The sequence below is a fragment of the Plectropomus leopardus genome, chromosome 6 (genome assembly GCF_026936395.1).
Source record: "Plectropomus leopardus strain MGB_pleo_1.0 chromosome 6, ASM2693639v1, whole genome shotgun sequence".
Classification (NCBI taxonomy): domain Eukaryota; kingdom Metazoa; phylum Chordata; class Actinopteri; order Perciformes; family Serranidae; genus Plectropomus; species Plectropomus leopardus.
The window spans coordinates 25,604,892-25,627,675 of record NC_142181.1 but is presented as its reverse complement, the minus strand read 5'-3'; the positions used below and the strand labels follow the sequence as shown (position 1 = coordinate 25,627,675).

The 22,784-nt window shown below is 39.7% G+C and overlaps 1 protein-coding gene across 3 annotated transcripts; it reads right to left on the bottom strand.

Moving 5' to 3' along the window:
- Positions 1-7: 7 nt before the first annotated feature.
- bltp2 (bridge-like lipid transfer protein family member 2) lies at positions 8-22,605 on the bottom strand. 3 transcript variants are annotated; one of them, XM_042486407.2, is made up of 40 exons: positions 22,459-22,605; positions 21,778-21,917; positions 20,678-20,804; positions 20,483-20,532; positions 19,614-19,755; positions 19,419-19,537; positions 19,246-19,306; positions 18,990-19,173; positions 17,507-17,630; positions 17,278-17,402; positions 17,106-17,173; positions 16,878-17,014; positions 16,469-16,623; positions 15,842-16,035; positions 14,507-14,804; positions 13,798-14,003; positions 12,664-13,714; positions 12,012-12,203; positions 11,262-11,464; positions 10,942-11,060; positions 10,625-10,848; positions 9,769-9,959; positions 9,463-9,562; positions 9,140-9,339; positions 8,753-9,050; positions 8,505-8,662; positions 7,966-8,172; positions 7,621-7,720; positions 7,326-7,508; positions 7,027-7,148; positions 6,774-6,929; positions 5,839-5,960; positions 5,571-5,751; positions 5,031-5,117; positions 3,918-4,028; positions 3,704-3,839; positions 3,242-3,366; positions 3,062-3,163; positions 2,513-2,647; positions 8-1,808 (listed from the first exon to the last, which is right to left on the bottom strand). In XM_042486407.2, exons 2-40 carry the CDS (start codon positions 21,846-21,848, stop codon positions 1,623-1,625), a joined length of 6,750 nt encoding a protein of 2,249 aa, XP_042342341.2. In that variant the 5' UTR covers positions 21,849-21,917; positions 22,459-22,605; the 3' UTR covers positions 8-1,622. The 3 variants fall into 3 exon arrangements, with proteins under 3 accessions (XP_042342341.2, XP_087935204.1, XP_042342340.2); XM_088079078.1 differs by having other exon boundaries at positions 16,469-16,587; XM_042486406.2 differs by having other exon boundaries at positions 21,778-21,914.
- Between the last annotated feature and the right edge of the window lie 179 nt (positions 22,606-22,784).

Here is a 22,784-nt window from a genome sequence, read left to right as displayed (position 1 = left end):
ACCGAGAGACTATAACACTTTTTTATTGACAGATAAACAAAAAGCCACAGAGCTGATAGAAATGTAAATACATCTTTTGCGATATGATCCGTTGAATTGAAATGTTCGGGGCATTTTCTTCCTCTTATATAGAAATGTGACAGAAATAACAGGCTCAGCAGCACAGTTAAGACAAGTAATTGAACAGAAAACAACCGTGGTTACAAAAATATCAAAATACTTTGCATAAAAAAGTGCTTTAGTAATAAAATTACAAAACTCAGCGATTAGCTGCAACATTTTTTTTTTTTACCACAATACCATCAAACCAAGTGCCACATTAACCCTTTGAGACCTGAGAAAATTGGCTTGATGTCTTTCAAGAACATAGATAAAAGGTGATGAGCAACTTCTAAAGAAATGACCCCCCAAAAAAATCAGCAAAAAAAGTAAAAAGTACAAGAAAATTACCTGAAAATCAAAAACATAAACAAAGAAAATAAAGTTTAAATATGGGAAATTACCTGAAAAAAAGTCCTTAAGGAATAACAATAATTCTGTAAAATAACACAAAAGAAACAAAAAATGAAATGACCTAAAAAAAAGTCATGGGATAACAGTAATTCTGTAAATCATCATGGAATACATAATTACAATAATTATTAATAGTCTTTTAGACATTTTTCCTCCGCTTCTTTAGAAATAATACTATAATAATAATAACAATACTAAATACTAATTTCTTGCAATTTGCTAATTGCCTTTTTTCCAATATTTTCCAAAAACATCAAACTAATTTGCTCAGATTTCAAAGATTTAATACTTGTGAAGGTGTCTGAAAGCAGCACAAAAAGAGTGATGTCGATACAGGTTTCAAAGGGTTAAACAACTCACTGAAGTGTTTTTGCTGCTCTGCTCTTGATATTGCACTGGGGTGAAGTACAGTAAAACAGCTAGCTGAGGGGGGGGGGGGCATTTACAGGTAAAATATAAAATCTTCTGTGGTCATTTGTGGAAAAGGCCTTCCTGTCAGAGCGACACTCATACAGCCATTTACATCTGATAAAACATCTACTGATATATTTATTTATGACATTTACAGCTGACAGCATTGAAGGTGCTTCCAGTTGAGTCCTATTTATTCTAGCAGACACACAGTGGTCCTGAGCCAGCAGGAGAAGGTGCTCTCAGTCTCGCATTTATTGAAGCAGAGGAAACGGTCACAGTGAAGTGCTAGCTACACACTGTAAATCTTCCTCGCTACATTCAATGCGACATAAGTGGTCATCGCTTTGTGTATGAAATGCAGAGTGAAATTTTAATGGCACACAAATAAACAAGATAATAATATATATTTGGTCAAAATGGCACCCTTGGAAATCCTGGAGCTGTTCGAGCTCTCTGCACGGATTTTGGCCATAAACTCAACAACAAAAAGTTCAGCAGGCTAGTCTGATACAGTAAGGTATCCCTATAAACTATTTGAAATGCTCAACCATCTCCCTTTTTCATTGAGATTCACAAAGCCAGACTGATATTCTGACCCCGAAGAGGCCCTTTTTCCCTGATCCTCGTACTGAGGGAGTGTGACAGCTGCTGCAGTGCAGTCGAGCTCTGACTTGAATGTATGAGTGTTTGTTGCTTCACTTGCGTCGACTGAAGATGCTTTTCTTGCTGGAGCTCTTGTCCGCAGTGCTGAGGCCGATGAGGAGCCGGGCCTTCTCATCTTCCTCCTGCTGCTGCAGGCTGTTGTCCGACTTCCCTTCAGACGCCTTTCCTCGCAGGTCCGAGCCCGAAGCCGGCTTCAGACGCAGCTTCTCCTTTATCATCTGAGCAGCAAGAAGCAAAGAAAACAAGGTTAAGAACTTTTCAATGTCAGCAAAAATGTAAGCTGTTTCTGCTCCTGGTCATTCTTGGCAATTGTTAATAAATTCAAACAACTGAAGGTACACTGTCAGCAGCAAAGGGTAACTTTAATACACAACATAACTTTTCTTGTGCTGCTTCCGGACGCCTTTCGCAAGTATTTAAACCTTCAAAGCCTGAGCAAATTGGTTTGATTTCTTTCGAAAACATGGGAAAAAGGCAACGAGCAACTTGGCAAGAAATGAAACAAAAATCTCAAGAAATTAGCAATTTGTGAAATTCGTTTTTTTTTAAAACATGAAAAAACTCTACAACTAAACTAGATTTAATTAACATAATTATGAATTTGCAATTATTTTACATAACTATTAAAATTTTAGGCACTTTTTGGAGTAATTTCCTTAATATTTTTTTACTTTCCAGATTTTTATTGTTCGGTTGAGGTCTTTTTTGTTTTTGTTTTCTTTTTTTTTTGCTAAATTTCAATTTTTTGGTACTTTCTACTAATTTCTTGCTCATTTTTGGGTAAGTTCTTTTTACATTGCTCATTGCCTTCTTCTCATGCTTTTCAAAGAAATCAGTTAATTTGCTAAGGTTTAAAAGGACATACTACATACAGGTGTATACCTTTAATCACAGCTTATGTTTCAACTTAAATGTTGTGTACCTGCGCAACAAGAGCTTTGCGGCTGTCCCTTTTCACAGCCATGGCAAAGTCGAGCCACGTCCAGGTGTTGTTATGGTACTCCAAACAGGGCAGCACCAGGTTCAGGTCCTTCCAGTCCACACTACTCTTTTCTCCCTAAAGGACGGTGATCATACAATTAGTTTATTATCTATAAAAAAAAAAAAATCAGGTGATCATAAAAAGTGTCTTACTTCATTAACATGTTAAGTAAACCTACAACAACTGATTTAATAACCTTATTTTTGGCCACATGACATCAGAAACAAATTGTATATTTTAAATTAAAATGGGGAGCTTGTTAACAATCAGTTGCTAATTTACACATCCAGCAGTTTAAGAGCACATTCACACTTTTTATTTATTTATGGAGCATTTCCACCAGGAGGTTGGCTTGGTTTATGTTTAAATGTGCATTTTTTATGTGATTTCATTGATATAAATATTATATATATTTATTATTATATATATAAGAAAACAGAGCTCTATTAAAAAAGTGACATTAACAGCTGTTGTACTCAGTAAACACACCTTATAGCTGACACAGAGGGGCACTTGGGGAATCTTGATGTAGATGAAGGAGTTGTTCATCGCAGCTCGCTCCTTCATCTTATCAATGTCATCAACAGGATGCTGGTGGGACGAAAATATTAGATGTAATTCCATTTATTTATTTTCTGACATTTGAGCACAATAAAAAAGCACAAATACCTCTGGAGGTTTCCTGAATGACCTCCTGACCCCTGCAGTGCGGTTCAGACCCTGGGCGACACCTTTGCTGGGGCCCATAGCACCCATGGTGTCCTCTGACGACTGCCGAGGCTTGACAGGGATACCTGTGACACAGACCACACCGGCATCAGCACTGCGGCCTCTGGGTGACTCTGCACCCTACACTTAATACTCCCACGGAGTCTCTCTCACACACATATCTCAAGGTCATAACCAACGTGACAGAGCCTTTTGATAGCTCAGAGGGATGACATAACACAGTAATGGGCTATTTGATACCACACACACACACACACACACACACACACTGTCAGAGAAAATGGAAACAATTATTGATCCCTTAGTTGGTTTCGATTACAGGCTGGTGACCCCACAGAGAGAGACAGACTGAGAGCGACTCAGCTTACTGCTGTCATATTGCCACTGTTGACAACAACATACCCGTAGTAACCAATCTGAACTTGTCTTCCTCATCAGTGACCTCCTCCTCCTCCACATTTCTTCCTGGGAAGAAAAATCCCATCATCCTTTTGAAGAACTGGTACATCAGCTGGATGGTGAGAGGCACCACGTTCACCTGATGACACAAGCAATCGTTACAATAAAACATAATCCAAATGTGTCGGAGAACATGACTGCAAGTGATGTTTTTCACCTCGAAGTGTTCCTTAACAGAGATTCCTCCCACCGGGGGGCGCACTTTACTGAAGATGCGCAAAGCAAATTGGCGTCCTGACTGGCAGTTACTCTGAGGACGAAGTACAACCTGCAAAAGAAGAGGGAGTTAATTTCACCCTCAACAACATCACTTAATAAAGTCACTGATATTTAACAACACATATGACTGATTTTGTGAACACAGGACAGACAACACCATATAATGAAGTGAACTTGTAATGAGTCATCAGTCACACATGCGTCAATGATGAGGTGCATGCAACACCGAGTATGAAACTCTGAGCCACTGAATGATCACATCTGGACAAGCAAGATGGAGTCAACACGGACGTTAAGTCTTGTAACTGTACACGCACTGTACGTACCCTCACACGCTGCACAGAGGGAACCAGTCAGAGAGTCAGAAATATTGCATATTGTAATCTTTTTGGAATTACATGTTGATATCTTCTTTTAAAATAGTCAGCTAGAGTTAGAGCAGCAACAGTAAGTGTTGTCATTGTAAATCAAATTTGGCACTGAATAAAGTTCCACTGGAAAATAAAACACAGGCAGTAATTTGATTTTGATTTTTTTTTTTTGCAACTTTGAGGTGTTTTTCACTGACGATCTTTATTTCCCTCTTCATGACACTCCTTTCTGTATCAGTTTCATTTTTTTTTACCTTCACAGTTTTGTTAATCTTTTGTTCTTCATTTAGTTTTCAAATTTCTTTCACCATTTTGGCAGTTTTGCATGGAAGTACAACTGTGGCAGTAAGTTTTGGCAATGGAAAAAAGAACTAGCCTTAAAAGGAAACATTGGTAATAAAAAAAAAAGCCACTGAAAAATTCAACACAGGCATTAAAATTATTTTAGTTAATTTGGATTTTTTTTTTGCACTGAGACAAAAAGAAATGACAAGAAAAAAAATACTGGCATCAAAGGACACATCAGAATGCAAAATATATCAGAACACCATTATTTTAATGTCTGTGGTCAACTTTTAAGTGGAAATTAATGAGCCTTTTCATGTGGATAACTCTAAGGAAAAAAAAACTACAAAACTAATACAGGTATATTATATATCTATAATGAGAGTCAGAAGTACCTTGTATGCTGCATTGGGCAGCAGGTTGTTCATTGTGAACCATCCCAACTCCAAAAGATGCTCCGCTGTGTCGTCAGACTTGTTTAGCTGTAGAAAGAAAGTATTCAGTCATCATCATTTACCAAACAGCAGTGATTTAACTATCATACTGGATGTATCGTGGGTAAGATATCAGCTAATGCTATTTTGCAAATTTTGTGGTTTTGATTTTGTGGTTCAATATTTTTGCATTTGGCTGACGCCTTGTTTTAGAGAAAAATACAACCAAGAGAATATGCTACACATTCCCTTTATACTGGGATGGTTCTTGAAATATAAATTACTGGAATAAAAGCAAGAGCTGCTGTAAATAAGAGCTACAGAGGGACGTCAAGGACATGTTTATTGAAGTGCAAACAGTAAAACAGGATAAGAGAGAGGACAGATAATATTGTGGGATAGAGGACAGATGTTATAGTGGGATATTGAGTGAGTTTTCAGCTGCAAATGGGAGATAAAAAGAGACTCCGCTACCCCGTCTGCAGCACAATCAGTGCTCACCTTACTGTACATAAATCTCTGCAGCTCCAACTCAGCAATGCCAAGCTGACCATCCTCTTCGGTCAAACACCAGCGCGCCTGGGCAAAGTAGATCTCTGTTCTCCTCACCACACTCACATCCTCTGGGGGTTTACGCAGCTCCAGCTTATTTGCCCGTTGCAGCTGGAAGTCCTTAAAACACCTGAAACAAAGACGATATATGTATTTTGATCAGTTTTCCATACTGTATCTTCTCAGTATTGGATGTGAATAAGTGCTGATGTGAGACCTGATGAGAATGTTGAGCTCTTCACTCTTCATCTGCATGTCGTTCTTCTCCTGGTTTAGCTGATTCTGCAGTCTTGTGTTGATCTCCATCAGGTCATCGCAACTCAGTTCTTCCAGTTGTGCCTGCAAATTCAAGAAATAATCTTTTTTTTTTTTTCAAGAAAAACTCTGATGGGCAAATTCGCAAAACCATTGCATGGCTGTTGTGGCAGCTCAACCTGCAGAAATAAGACAAAATTAAGCAGAGTGGTTCTAAAAGCACATGCAAAGGGTGATATGCACCAAACTGCACTTCCAATGGTGCTCCTGTGCTATTTGCAGGTATGTAAATTAGGTAATGTGCATATAGTTGGCACAAAATTGGCCCCTTTCTATGCAAATGAGCCTAAAAGAAAAAACAGTCCAATCCAAGATCACTACTACAAGCCACACACAGTTACAGTGACATTATTAGCATGTCCTCAGAGAGTTGGTGGTAACTGAAGCACACTGACAAACAGGGATATTTAATCCCAAATATGGATTCTCTTTGTCACGTTTTAATTCCTTGCCTTAAATTTAAAGGAATTCCTCTACACCTCGTCAGTAAGGACCTTTAGCTTGCGGTCAGAAGATATCTGTTTTCTTTTTCTCTGCCATTGTTCTGTCTACTGTGTTCTTGGCGAAAAGGGAATATTTACACTTTGTCACATGGATAATTGCAATCAGATGTGGAAAAAAAGCTCGAACAGCACACTTTTTGGAAATATTTGCATTGTTATTTAATTAGTGCAATATCTTTTGTGAATTGGACCTTGAGATGGGGCAATACTGGTTGACAGTGAAAAGCAATTTATGGTGCTGTAAGCAACCGTAATCAATTGTTTGTGAACCCGTCCCTCAGTTTGAAATAATAGCAGCAATTTAAGGAGTAAACAAAAGCATGCTGTGACTCACCCTGATGTTGGAGTAAATCTGTTTCTCAAGGCGTCTAATCAGGGCAAGGTGCTGCCTGACGGCCTCCTGGAGGTGCAAGATGCTGCTGCGCTGCTCCTCAGGGTTACTAGAAATTTCCAGCTGGAAACGCACACGCTGCTTTTTTTCACTGTGCTCCTACATGTCCAGATGAAAAAAAAAAGGTGATATATCGCAAAGGACATCGTCATGTTTTGCAAATTGGAACCAATGAAAATCTGATGCTCCATCCTACCTTGCGTCTGGGCTCCACGTGTAACAACAGGTTGTTGACGATGTCCAGGATCATAGCGTACTGAACAGGGTTGGTGGATATCTCAAGATCGTGGTGAATAAGGGTAAAGGTGTCCACAGCCCCTGTTAAATCCACATAATACAAATCTTTAAAGCTACGGTGACTTACTTAAAATAAGAATTCCTTCCTCTTTATCCACTTGATATTTTCAATGAAAAACAGTCAGCCACCCTTTTAAAATGATGATGCATTCTTGCTTGCCAGTTAAAGACATACAGTATGTACTTTTCCTGACATACCAGCCTGTTTTTTTAGCAGGTCCTCTTTCTCATGGTTATTCCTCAGTTCTGGTGGTTTGATCTGTGTGGCCAGTTCTGGGTTGATGTCATGACTGTAGCTGATGTAGTGCATCCTGCAGCTACACCGTGAGATGATACGCTGAACCTGCTGAGCCTCGTTCACCTGAGCCGGCTGGTTCCAGTCTACGCACACAGAGAGGAAAATTTGCAGGCTGTGAGGTCAGTGTCCTATGATGCCTTTTTTTTCCCTCCACGTGGTAAAGAAGAACAACTCTGTGTTTGAGAAGTCATTTACCTGTGGTGGTGCTAACCATTCCTCCCACAGCCTGGCCACTCTCCATCAGCTCCAGCACTGAGTCGAGGTTACGCTGTCTGTGCTCCTCGATGTTTTTAACCTAAACACAACAGCGAGAAGCAAATCAGAGCTGGAAGAGCACTCCACACAGGTGAGTTACTCTCCTTGGTTTAATATGAGTTTCAGGAAAATGTAATATCACAAATTGTACCACTGAAACAAAAGTAGAAATCAAAAAAAAGAAAAAAAAAGAATCAACTTGAGTTTTACGTGACAATGCTTGTAGTTTTCTAATGCCACTTTATGTCTCACCCAAACCTAATGTAACTGCAGAGCTATGCTTACCTCCAGCCACAGCTGCCTGTCCTCCTGCTCAGATGGATTGGGCTCCATGGTGGCAAAGTACTGCATGCCATCCAGCAGACAGGTCCAGGTGGTTTTCTGCTTTAGTGTGTCGTTGTACCAGGCTGGGTGGTGCTCACACTGAAGCAGCTGAGCCTTTGCTGCAGACACCAAAACACAGCCTGCTGTCTCTGTTCCACGCAGCATCATCTGGGTAAAGAAAAGAAGAAGACGATTAAACTTGGAGCCAGATCATCCTGCATTTAACCATCTTTCAAAGAAAATCTCAATTAAGAAAACTAGAAACCTTTCAAAATCAAAGACCACATTTCTGAGCTTCTGAAACAGCTTTAGCAGCCCTTGTTTTGGATTTGCTCATTCCATAATAGAATACATGATCTTGAATGAAAGTTTAAAAGTTGAAACCAACAAAAGTCGAGTGAACACGCTTTTTAAGAGTCAATAAGAAGACATGTACCAGAACTAAATGCAAAAAGGAAAACAAAACAAATCTTAGAAAGAAAATGCTATTATCAAGGCACCTGACAGTTGACCAACTCAATAAACCAGTTGCGGTTATAGACATCATCGGTCTGACAGGCTGCGATGCCACACAGCTGGTCACTGACACCTGAGTCCTCCTCTGAAAACACCACAAACTTGTCTGTTTCCTCAATCAGCTTCTGGAGCATTGACGTTCCTAAAGAGGAAAAATGAAAAAAGAGGTTAGTAGATCATTACAGTCTCAGCAGTTGTCAGTTTATTTTTTTTACTAAAGCTATTTTCTCACCTTCATTTTGACTTTTCTCTGCTCGGCTGATGGTGGGCACAACTGGTGTGGTTGGGGCTGTGGTGGGAGAGTAGTTGGAAGGAGAGCGTTTGAGTTTCTTGGTGTGCAGCTGTGTGTCGATCCTCAGACCCTTCAAAGCCTCAGTGGAGAGGTTTCTCTTTAGCACAGACGCCTTTTTATAACCATCGTATAGCCCAAAGGCTATGTTCCTGTTAGTGGTGGTCCAGGAAGCACGTAGGTCCACCAGGCGCAGTTTGTGAGTGTAAGAGGCATTAGTCTCGTCCTTCTGGTTCACCTCCTGTCAGAAATATTAAAAAAAAAGTTTGATTAAAAATTCAACAACAATGAAGAACAGGCATTTTACTTCAACAAACTCTTGGCTTTTACCTCCTCCATACGGTTGCTCTGTCGCTGGTAGCTCAGGGAGGACAGGCTGAGCAGGTGAGTCTTCTTCACCTGAGCGTTGATCTGGTGGTCGGCCGTCTCATCCCAGGTGGAAGCCATCAGGTGAACGGTCACCTGAGATAGCTCACTGACCATCTGAGTCACGTTCCATTCAGAGATCAGCCTTCTCATCACAGTGCCAGCTGGAAAACAATATAATACACACACGCATCCACATCAAAAACTACCTCATGTTCTGCTGGAGACTAAATTCAGATTGTATGTATGACTAATACATGTTTCTTGAATCATGCCAAATGCTGTACCCTGTGGAATAAGTCTCTGTGCTCCTCGAGTGAAGACGTGGCCTTTGTTGCACTCCACCTGGATGCCTCTCTGCTGGGCGAAGGAAGCCCAGTAATGCACCTGAAGGACACGCAATTTGAGGAAATTTAAACATATGGTAGATATTAGGTGTAGAAAATAAAGGGGTGGAGCTCAGTAAAATATCTATCGGAAATCAAGGTTCGTACTGTACTGTGTAAGTGACCGCAAATGCAGATTTCATGGTAAAAATATAAAGCAGATTTTTAGAGGTCTGTTCCTGGAAGACAGCCTAGAAAAACACTCACTTGTAGTTGTGGGAAGGCAGCTGTGTAGGACATCTGTTTGTAGTGCTGACCCAGCTTCTTGCGGATCGGCCTGAGGCTGTGGAAGAGCTTGCCTCTGCAGATAGGTCGAGATACACCCGTCCATGTGGCCCAAAAGTTCTGCATCCAGCGTAGAGTGCTGCTGTACAGCAAAATTCTGGGCTGTGAGGGTTCTACAAAGAAAAAACATATCGTCGGCCACAGCAAAATACATATATGGTATTGTGTTTTAAATGCAGTAGATTTAGCTAAGCTGGACACAATATTTAACAGAGGGCCCTCTCACACATGCACTACAAACCTGAACTTATCTATACATTAACAGAAGGAGCTGTATGTGAGAATGCACATATCTGAATCAGCTTGAGTGAACATTAAATGGACTTTAACCTGTCAGATCCTTAACACAAAGTCTGTGTAATGTCTGACTGAGCCCATTTGTGAATAGAGCAGAAATTGTCCAGAGAATTCACAGCGAGCAAGTGGGCATGTTGATCACATTTCAATCATGCACCTCTCGAACAACTTAAAGAAAACAAGCATTTAAGGGTGAAGAAGAGTCATTTGGAGAAATGACAAGATTCGGGAGCTCAAATTACAAACCTGCTACGGGACTACATACAACCAGTGACATGACCTGCCTCCTGCACACTATACCCAGGTGTCATCCCTTGCCTAAACCATACTGTGTATTACTAATAGGTGAAAACACTTCTAACACAGACATTCTCCTGTATTGTGCTATGTGTGTGAAATGTGAAGTCAGAAAAATGCCTGGGCCTAATTCTTTAGATATTGTCCAGAAATCACTGGAGAAAACAGCTAATGTTGCACGTACCTGTGCCACAGTGCTGGTTAAGGTCCATGGTGATGGAGAGGTTGAGATTCTCGGAGCGAAAGGCTCTGTAGGAGTCATGAGGTTGTCCTGAGGTAACGTCTGCAATGTTCTCCGCACAGCAGAGCATTACAGCATGGTGGTCATGGGGGTTGCCATGGCAAAGCCATTGGAGGTCAAGGGTCATACACAGGTTGGGCAGGTGTAGGAAACAGATGTCATCATACCTGGTGTGGAAAAAAGGCACTCATATTACTGGACAATTAAAAAACTACAGTTAAGACATTTAAAAACAGTTTTCACCTGATGCCCCCACTTACTTTGATGCTGTCCTGACATTTACATCCAAATCTCCTTTAAAAAGAAACTGGCCAGGGTTCCAGTCAAAATTCAGCTTACTCCACTCCCAATGGAGGTTTTCTGTAGTGTTGTAGGGGTCCTGTAAGAATGAGATTCATGTTTAGATTAAAATAGCTGATGAAATTTATTTTGGATCACATAGCATAGTTACAAGAAAGTGAATCATAAAAAAACTGTTAATGAAGTATGTGCCATAAAACAATGCTATGCTAAACCTCTTCCTGCACAGATTTACCAGAGATTCACAACAGTAGAGTTTGTGAGGTGTACAGTGTTTTACCTCTGTAGCCAGCTGATGAAGATTGGCCTGTTCAATGTCCATAACCCAGCGCCCATGCAGTAGGAGACGACTTTTGTCCCACCAGGCCAGAGGAGGAGAGGGATCCACTGTAGGTTTGGTTAGCAGGTCAACGGACTGGCCAATCAGAGTCCAGGCTGGATCCCAACATGGCCCCCACACAATGGTGTACAGAGAGATGTTCGCTGCATGAATAGAATATTAAGTGAGAGACATTAACTTTCAATCTCTGAAAGAGTAAACCTCATATTATCCAACAGTACGGCTGAACAACTGGGGCTGAGATGATCGCCTAATACTGATTATGATTTACCAGCATCATGAATATTAATTACAACTGTATATCTTAATTTTAATAAACAAAATCTTAGTGCTTCTCTTTTGAACAGTATTTTTTTAAATAACTTATTACTGTTTGTTTACTGCAGGGAGAAGCTGGAACACTCCTATAAACTTTATGCTTTCCTCTCTAGTGTTTGGCTTCAGCATTTTAATACATTTATTGTTACACAGGGTTTCTCACTTCTTTTGCCACTGCGGATGCCTAATTCTGCTTTATAGCTTCTGTTTCGGTCACATGAATGGATACTGCATATTCAAAAGCTGTAACTGGTTAGGCATAATGGAAGGCAGTTTTTATCTGATAGGAACTGAAAAAAACCAAAACAAAAAAACAGACAGAGCACTGTGCTTGGAGAACAGCATGGTGACAGCACGATTACTGTAACTCACATTTGAAATCATAGTAGAACTTGAGTGGTGGCATATTCCTGTGAACCGTCACATCTCCCCATGGCAGACCAAGTGGGACAATCTCTTTGCGATGAGCCCTGGCCTGTCCATCCTGCTCTGTTCCAATCAAACGTCCTGAGAGATCCCAGTCTCGAATCTCAAACAGGTAGCGAGGGTAATCCCGAATTCTCACTGGAACAATAAAAAGGGACAAAAGACACAAATCATTTAAATAAATAATGTGTGAATTTCATCCAAGTCTCCTGAGCTCTTCTTCAGTCATCAATCTCCAGCTCACATTGTTTTTTCTTCAAGATCATAAATGAAAATGAATACATATTAGAGCTGCATTATGTGGACAGCTACAGGAAATAAACTTACCGTAACATTACATTACATGGAATGATGTCTATGAAAGATTAATGAAACTTTTTTTTTTACTTTCAACAAAATTCTATGACTTTTTCCAAAACATTCAATTACTAATTTCAAGACTTTTCCAGACCTGGAAAAATGTGACTGTGAAATTCCATGACTTTTCCTGGTTTTCCATGACCAGGAAAAGTCACAGACATTTTATTTCCAAATCAGTCTCATCAAAATCCATTCTCATAAATTCAAATTCATGTTGTAAGTTTTTAAATCAACTTACCCAAAAATGCAGTCAGTTTAAACTTGACAGCGCGGCACCACTGGACCACCAGAGGGAGTCCATCTCTTGGGAAAGGACTGATCCTGTCAATGTCCCTCAGCTGCTCTCTCACCCTCTCTGGCCCATGAAGACACTGATCAGCCAGAACTACAAGCTCCAAGTCTGACACAGTCCAGGTTAGCAGAGACTTCCTCATGGGTGTGTTGGCGTAGAGGCGGCGTGAGCGCTGGATGTAGATCTCAATGTGCTTTTTCTCCAGTGAACTATACAGCTCTTCAATCTTTCTGGCAGGGAGAAGTTCTCCATGCTGCTTCCGCAGATCCGCTACCTTCTTATCCAGAAGTTGGAGGCGCTTAGCGCTCTCTTTACTCTCATCCTTCATGAGCTCGTAGTTGTCTCGCAGCTTGATTTCAAAGATGTCGTCAAGGAAGACGAACGAGAACTGGCTGATTTTGAACACAAGGTCAGGAGGCAGACGCTGGACTTTGGTGGCTTGGCTTGGGGAGCGATGCAGAGTCTTGAGCCACTTCTGCACGCTGATGGCCATGTCAAAGGTGTTTGAGAAGTTGTACTGGTAGGGGAACTCGACAGCCATAGAGGGGCAAGTGAGGACCCAGACACGGTTGTGAGGCGTGGTGAGGAAAGGGAAGGTGTCTCTGTGCTGTTGCATCTCCGTCAGCTCTGCGTGTGTTTGCAAATCTAGACTTTTAAAGGTGACGATGTTGTTGCCATCAAAGTTAAAGATCATGGAGGGGGAACATATTTGCATGGAACCGTTGTGCTTGGATACTGTGAGGGCCTCTGTGTGCAGGAGGATGTAGTTCTGCTCACTGACGTGTGCTGTCAGACGTGTGCAGCCCAATTCAACACTGACACACAGCCCTCTGGTCTGGTCTGAAACTATTTCGCTCTCTGTAGGTTTAACTGGACCTTCCGCTTCTTTCTCTCCACAAAGCATACGCCAACAAGCCTGAGCCTCACTCATGTGCTGATATAAGACCATGTGGTCTGGTGGCGTCCATTCAACAGTGAGCTCCTCTTCACATTGAACCTGATTAAGACACAAAATATTAACACTGACACAAAGATTGATTCAGTCCGAAAAAAAAATAAAACTAACTGGGATCCAATTACCTTAAAGGTGCGGGTGGTTAGGTAATAGGAAAAGGCTATCTTGGTGAGTTTAAGCACAGGGTTTGGGGTTTGGGAGGCGGGGCAACATGACTCCATGTTCTCTGTGAGTGCTTTAATCGCTGACAAGCTAACACCTTGAAGAGACACCATGGAGCTCTCTGCAGAGCTCTGGACTCCAACAGTGTCCATCCGCAAAGACACAGCTCCTAAAGAGAACACACATAAATAAAAGATAATGATTAATGGTGATGACTGATGAAAGAGCTAAGAGCTTTGTGTATGTTATGGTCTTTGGTCTCACAAGACAATGAGGATGCAATGGGACACTTGAAAGAGGAATGCCTGTTGCTTTTTGGGCTAGCTCTAAAATGCATTGCTGCCATACTTCTGGCCATTTTTTTCTTTTCCCAGACATAAGTATTTGTCATTGTTTATAAAAAAAAAAACAGAACACAGCAGAAGTCTAGGGCAACTCTTAAGATTCACTAACATATTTTTCTTTATTGTTTGAGCTACTAAAGGTCCAGTGTGTAGGATTTAGAGGGATATACTGGCAGAAATAGAGTGTAACAATAATGTTTTCTTTAGTGTATAATCGCCTGAATATAAAAATCTTGTTTCCGTTGAATGAGCTTATATTTACACAAGGACCAAGTCTTTTTGATGTAATGACCTTAATAATGATCTTACATATTCTAAAATACCTTACCTGCCAGATTAGACAGTGTGAACACATTGACATCCTCCAGACAACAGTCCAGTGTGAACAGCAGCTGCAGCTGTGATGAGGGGACGGGTTGGACATTATCCTCACTAGAGGAAGACACTGAGGCCACATCTGACAGCTGTGACCCAACGTCAGGAGGAACACAAATAAGGGTCAGCAGGCGGGACAGACAAAGTGCACAGGTCTCTGAAAGCTCCACTTGAAGCCCTTTCAAACTGGATTTCACGCTCAGACTCGGAGACTGGCTTCTTGACTCCAAGTGCGGTCGTCTGAAACTCCCCTGGAGAAATGAGATTTGAAATACATTAACATCAAAAGTCGAGTATGCCAATAAATCGTAAGTTACTTAACAAAAAAATGTGAAAACGAATAATTGGCATAAAATAAACAGGGTTCCCATATATTGTCATGGAAAAAATATAAAAGTTTTTCAAGGATCAATTTTTTTTCTTGCCTCGCTCGCCTGGTCTATTATCAAACATATAAGATTCAACTCTATTCAAACACAATTTCGGCATCACACTTGATGTGTTCAAGAACCACTGAACATTTGACAATCCATTTTTTTTTTTTAGTTTATATTATAAATTTGTAATTTTGGGCAAGAAAATGTGTCTTTCAAAAGATCTATATATATATATATATTTTTTAAACTGCCCCAAACTTTTAAGTTTTCTTTAAAAAAGGAAAAAAGGAAAAATTGCAGACATAATTAGACCATAAGACATAATTGACCAAAATCATTAATAGAAAACATGCCTCCTAAAACCCGTTTTCTTAAAAACAAAAGAAAATAGAAAAAAATCTCCAAAATTGTTGAGGTTTTCTATAAAAATCATCTTTTTTTAAAAAAAAATTAGAAAAAAGAAAATTTGCCTTCCAAACTCTGTAAAACAAAACAGACATTTAAGGTTGTATGCCCCTCCGTTAAAGCCAAAAGTGCTTCAAAATTATTTGACATGTGAAATTGGCAAACATGAAGGAAAAGATGGAACGCGGAAAGAAAATGAATTTTTTTTTGTGATCAACAAATAAACAAAATCAATCGAAACAATGTCACGTTGATGCATATTAAAACTATTTCATGTCATCTGCAAGAGAAATAAAATTCTTTATGTTACATTTATGTAATTCAATTCATTACACACAACACATTTCTATATTTTTTCCAAAATGTTCGATTTTTACTTGTTTCATGCCGTTTCCATGCCTGGAACATGTGACTGTGAAACTTCATGACTTTTCCAGGTTTTCCATGACCATGGGAACCCTTAATGAAACAAGTCTCTAAATGTTTCTTAAAATCTGTGCTCCTACCTGAAGACTGAGCGAGTCTAAAATTAGCGCTTCTCCCCACACATGTTTACCAGGAGGGTGGGGTGCTTGCTGGATATGAGACCCCTGACCCACTCTCCACCAGAAATTATCCAGGGACAGTGCGCCATGCCGGTGCACATTCTGCGACTCTGTGCTCTCTGTGTCTACTTCACTGTCAAGGAGATGGCGCAGTTCTGCAGATAAAGGAGAAGACATTAATTTGAGGAAATACATTTAAAATTGCTGTACATAAAGATTTATATTGTTTTCCTTAAAAAAAAGCAAACAAAAGCCAACTTGGAAGTAAAGAAGTACAAGTTAATGTGTAACGTTTAAAGGGCACTCAAAAGAAAAGTCCTTATCTAATCTAGTTTGGCATGTTTGGAGTAAGGTGGACCCAAAAGTTGCCGACAGAATAAAATATGTGAATATTTACTGAAATACAATGTGTTGTAACAATGGCGCAGGACTCACACATGATGTGAGGTCATGACATTAAGTAGTGTTGCTTAACACAAGGTGTAGAGGTTACACTTTAACACAACAGTGCCCTCATTTTGCTCTGTAGCAATAACATCATGTGACGTTCACCTGCCTTTGCCTATGCACATTAAAGGCCTGCAGTACCTGCACTGGCAGAGAGGAAGCCCAGAGCGAAAGGCGTTGTGTCGCCCAGTTGAACAGATACGTTAACGTTGGACACGGAGGAGGTGATCATGACAGGAGCATCCAGGTGAGGAAGGCGTCTGAGGAAAAGGATGGTGGGCAAATAATCTAATGGACTGCACAGCAGGTTAACATCATGGAACAACACGATACAGGAATGAGTGATGCGCAAACACAAACATGAATAAGAAAGAGAAGACAGTAAAAAGTGTTAGATTGTTATTTTCATTGCAGTGGGTGACTTCTCACACAAAAACTATCATCAGAGTAAAGTTTTAGCAGTGTCACAAAAAAATGGTTATAATCCCCTAGCCTAATTATTTATTGTTATTCATCAATCTAAATCTTTGATTTTTCTTTTGCAACTTGCCTTTTTCTATGTGCTGCCTTCCTGTGGATGAGCTGTTCCCATGGAAATAGATTTAGCCAATGGGAGAACTCCTGGTGACGGTAGTGGATGATGCAAGTGTTGACCGTGAAAGATCCCGAAATGTCAACTGCTGTAACCTAAATGTACAGAAATAAAGTCAAAATAATGTCAAATATGAGTCACAGACATAAGAAGCTTTGTTATGTCACCATCAAGCATCTTCCTCACCTGCAGGGCCGTCTTCAGCGCGTTCACACAAAGGATTCTTTGCCTACTTTGTGAGAGGAGAAGTCCATCTGTCAGTAAAAGGAGAGAAAAAAAAATGAGAATGTGTTATTCATAGCTTTCTCCTTCATCCAACTCTTTCTGCATTGCGTCTGGCACCCAGCTGTCCACTAACCCTCTAGAAGGAGCTCCAGGGAGCTCTGGGGAAAACTCAGCTCAGGAGTGAAGCTTTTAAGAGGAAGCTGCTCATCGTCACGTCCATAGCCAACTTTTAAAGACTTGAGAGTCCAGTTCAGATGTCTGTGCGGGAAAAAGAATCACACAATGTTTAATCAATAGAGGATCAAATTGTGCAGGACAAGAACTGTATTTAGCTGATGGTTAAAAAAAAAATGTTGTCTCACCTTTTCTGGCTGTGCATGGACAGAGTTACATTTGTATTATCAAATTCCACATTGACCTTGTGGGGAATCAGCCGATGAAACCGTTCAACAGTCTCAGTCTGGATAAAATCTGTGTTTTCACATTCTAAAAGAAAACAGTATTAATAGTATTAAATCACAACATTACATCAAGACTGTCACAGATTGTCTAAATGTTAAATAGTTGCAGAAAAAAAACTAGAAAAACCCATACAAAAAGCATTCGCTTTTTAGACATTCCCGCTGCCAACTTTCTGCATATGCCAATAGACCCGACAAGCATATATGGGTACATTTGCAAAATGTCACGGCTGCACCTTTTTTTTGCACCAAAAGGGGCGTGAAGTTGGCAATGACACAAAACTGGTCTGGTCCATGTGTATCATATGTGTATCACAAGTGACTTTCAATGAACACACAATGCAGCATTGGATTTTTAATCAGTAATACTAGGAACTTATTTTGCGTAACGTAAAACATGTTTTTGGATTATTTGGGAACATATTTTAAACAATAGCCACAATTAAGAATATTCAAAACCTTTCCAAAACATAATGTGAATTCCAAACCATTTCCAGGGCTGGAAAAAAAAAAATCTTCTAATTTTAGAACTTTTCCAGGAATTTCATGACAGTGGGAGCCCTGTAATACCACCTGATAAAATCTGCACGGTGTATATCGTGTAGGCTATACTCTTTAGAAACTGTATACCACTGAACTTTTTAGCTGTCTGTCTAAATATTATTTTTTAAAGTGTTTTGCATGGAAGTGAGCTCATGTGTCATGTGCCTCTTTTTCCCTTGGTTTCTGTGTATTTATAAAGCAAAACATCAACATTAACTATGTCTGTACTTCTGGGATCCTGGTTTTAACAAAACGCTTCTTTCATTTCTCATTCAGTGACAAAAAAACCCACAAATGTATAAAGAAATAATGCTAACTTAATATTTATACATTAATGAATGTTATGTTATATTAAAATAATTGCATAACTTGTGCTTTTTTTTTTTTGATTGGGTGGGTTAAACTTCCATTTATCCATTTATCATTTAGCATGTAGACATTTCAAGCACCTCCAGAGGTCAATAAAAGCTCTGTGATATGACCTTGTCCTCATTTTCTTGCTGGTTAGCAGAACAGCTAAAAATATCACATACAAAAGTAGACACTGAGGCATTTTAGAATAAGCAGAAGCTCACTGACGAAAAGTCAGTGGAAAACAACTATTAGAGCTGGCGTGATTATCACTATGGCTACTTGTTAATGGTGCATGAATTGAAAGAATTAGTTTGGACAATTACAGACAAATAGAGCTAATAGATTGATTTGCTCTACACGCACCCCACTTAACCAACCAGCATCTCAGGTGTGACATGAAAATCTCAAGATTGGTTGTTCCTTTCCTTTGCTGCTTTAGTAAATAATTCTAATGATAATTTGGAACACTGAGTTCGTGTTTGCTCACCAGATGCATCCTCAATGCTCTTTTTGGGGGACGGGGGCAGCAGGAGTTGGCTGAGAAATAGTCCCTCGTGCAACTCTGCTATAAGTGTTCTGACGCTCAGGGACAGACAACCTGGCTTCATCTCCGGCAGGCTCACATCTCCAGACAGCAGCAGGCTCAGGGCCACTTCAGCCAAACATATATCCTACAAAGGAGAGCACATCAGTCACACACATTCAGTTACAAGTTTTTATTTCAGCTATTTATTTCAACTTACCAATTGACTGCTTTTTAGTACTTTACTGCTTAGCTGACTGACTGAAAAGTCCCATGCCAGCCTGTAATGAAAAATCACAACATTGTAGCATGATCATTCGCATAGCACACTTCATTTTTTATAAAATTTAATGGTAAAATTAGAAACAAAGACAGAGGGAACTAAGAAATTACCTTTTACTGTGGTGGTCAAGTAACAAGGTGATGCCTGTAACGGTCATGTGCCATAAAGACTCTGACAGTGCCAGATTCAGCACCATCACATTGATCGAGCTGATGTGGAACGACAGCAGCTGAAAACACAAGATAAGTGAGCTATTGTCGACATATCAGTGCAGCAAAAGAGTGACCTGCAGTGAGGCTCCATACTTGTGACAGAAAGCGTAATGTTGTGGGGCTGACTGAAATCTTCCCAGACTTTTTCCCATGGCTCTTCTTCACCAAAGGTCTGAGCGGTGCTTGCAAGTCGAACCTAACTCTGGTTTCGCCAACACACAATGCCAGGTATCTCCTGAAACACAAACATGAGGAAACGATCTCAAATAACAGAATTATGCATCTTTATTTATTAGGGTTAAGCATCAAAAAAGATGTCATTTTCAATGCTTTGTCGGAGGTAACTGGTACACTGACTGAGCCTAATGCCAGTACTGCTGTGTTTGATATACCTCAGTTGCCTCCGCCTAAGCTTGTAGCAGATCTGGTAGTGTTTTTAACATTATTTGCTAGGTGTCTAATACTAATGAGGTGGCGGTCACCAGCATCACCTTTTCACACTTTGTGGTTTAAAGAGATTCTCAGTAATATACAGTTTGAAAGAATGCTACATACACTGAGAGGCTATTTCGGGAAGTACAATATTTGGGCTTTTCTTTGCCTACGCTGAGAAAGCAACCGACCCCGTTACCTCCAAATAAGATCCCTCTTGATCTTATCTACTATCTATATCTTTAATCGTCCTCTGACCTTAAGGGTGAGATTATAATGTTTACTCTAATAACTGAAATATGGCCAAGCTGACTGTTGTATGTTTCGTTTTTTATTCTTTTTCTTTGCACTATTACATTCCACTGCCATTCATGTGTTCTTTAGCATCATTGTCAATTTGTGTGTAAAAAAAACAAATTAATGAGGTTAATAATAATAATAATAATTAGAAGAAGAAGAAGCAGAAGAATAAAAAGAAGAAGTGGAAATAGAGGAAGAGAAAGAAGAAGGCGAAAATTGTGACCACTTACGGCAAATCCTGGTTTAGAAGTTTACTTGAAATCCATATTCTGTCAATTTCCTGTCATAAAGAGAGTCACTGTTATGGTATTATAATTTTAAAAAGTACACTTGGCCATTACTGACCCAAACATTTACCCCTGCAAAGGGAGGAGCCGCCTTGAATGAGCTCACTGCTGAAATGTCATGTTAACACTGTGTCTTACCAGAGTATGCTGGGGGTGAAACTGGATACTAACTCCTTGGACAGAAAACAGCCCGACTGATTTGATCTTGAGATCAGCATTCAGTGCAGTGTGGAAGAATCGCACAGCCAGGGTGCATATGAGCCACCTAAGGGCAAAAGTCGAAGGCTCAAATATTGTACATAATTGTTTGCAAAATAAGTAAATTCAAGGACAAGAAACATCTGGACTAAATGTCATTTTTACTAAACCAATGCTGCCTATAGAATGTCAGCATCAGAAATATTTTCATGGTTCCTCAGGCGAAATTATGGTTCATTACAGTCGCTCTGATTCCAAGCATATAAGATTACAGAAGTATAAATGAGAAGTATGTGTATAAAGTGTGAAAAAAAACAAAAATAAAATATGAGCAATATGCTACACTGATAACACTATCATGTAAACTATATAAAATCTGAAATGTGTGTAATGTGCTGAGTATGTTAATTATGTAAAACATATAAAAATGGGCCTTATGCTACAATACAATTTATTAACTGGCACGTTCAGCTGGAAGTCTAAAAACCTGTTGTAAGAATAAGAACTATAGAGCTGTGCAAAAGTCTTTGGCCACAATAGATTTGTTATTAAATATTGAGCTTTGGACATGTCTTGAATGCAACCTGGTGTACATACACCGATAGATTAGTATTGCAAATAGACATGCTATGTGGAAAGGGAGGTCACACTTAATACTTGCAACTTTAGTCTGTTGAAATTGTTTAATTCTGAAATAATTGCATTTTTAATGCTGTATACATATTTCCTGTATGGTCTGGTTGTATTTTAGGAACAACAGTACTGAGAAATAAATAAGTATGATCATTGTAATCTTATTAAAATAACAAATTTTAAGGTGGCCTCAGACTTTTGCATTGTACTGTATATACCATATGTGCAACATATAGTAGATATACATTTAAGAATGATTAAATTTACATTCAGGAGAGGAAATAACATTCCACAGTCGAAAAACCACCTTTAAGTCTCTAATGCACAGTTGAAATATGATAATTATTGCATTATTACTGTATCACTGACAACCACAAATACACTATAGCAACTACTACATTTCTTACCTGAAAATGACACATAATAACACAATCCCCAACAGAAGTACTAGCAGGAAGGATATCAGCAACAGAGACATTATGTCCCAAGTTGTTCACACCCAAATCAGGGACATGAGTCTTTCTGCTCCTCTATCAGCTATCAGCTGCTGTCAGAGAGGAAGAGATGCACTTCAGTTAGCTCAACTCACACTCAGGTGTGTGTGACTGACTGCTGGGCGGAAAACAATAAACATCATGTCAATTACTGTAACAGGCTGACGCAACATTTACAATGCAAATTCACGAACGTTAGTTGTTTGTTTTCCAGCTAGCAGCAACAGCTAGCCTCACAGTGCTAACATTGCTAATTTGTTACAAACTGAACATGAAAAAGCACGGAGCTAAACTTTATCACCTAACAGTGTGTATAACTGTTACCTAAACTCAGGACCTGTTAGCTACACACCGGTGGCAAAATATATTGATAAGTAGCAACAGCGTTTGCTGAAACTAGACAAGCATGAAATAGTTAAAAATCTTTGTCGCCGCGTCATCCAAAAATCAGTAGCAAATCCGTGCTAACAAGCTAACGCTAAAGCTAACTCAGCTAGCATAGCTGCCAGACTGGAGCGCAACTTAGCAGTGTTTTTGCTGACTACTGTAGACACCCTTAGCTTTCGTTAGCACTTACTTATCAATGTTACTTACCCTGACATATTCATCTGTGTTGTGGTTGCACAGAGCAGTTTCATCTGACAGTTAACTCTGCTCAGACAGAGTAAACACTCCGGCTCTGTGCTGGTCCGCCCTGCTGCTCGGCTGGCAGCTCATTTGACTTGAGAACTGTGACTAGTGTTGCTGGAGCACCGCCAACAAAATACTGTTCAAGACAATATTAATATTTAACCATGCATTCACACAATAAAGCTTATTTATCAGTTCACCTAAGCCTCATATACGTGCAGAAAAAAAACACACTACATACATAAATTTTAAACAGAAATCCCACAACACAATCAAAATCAAACTATTTT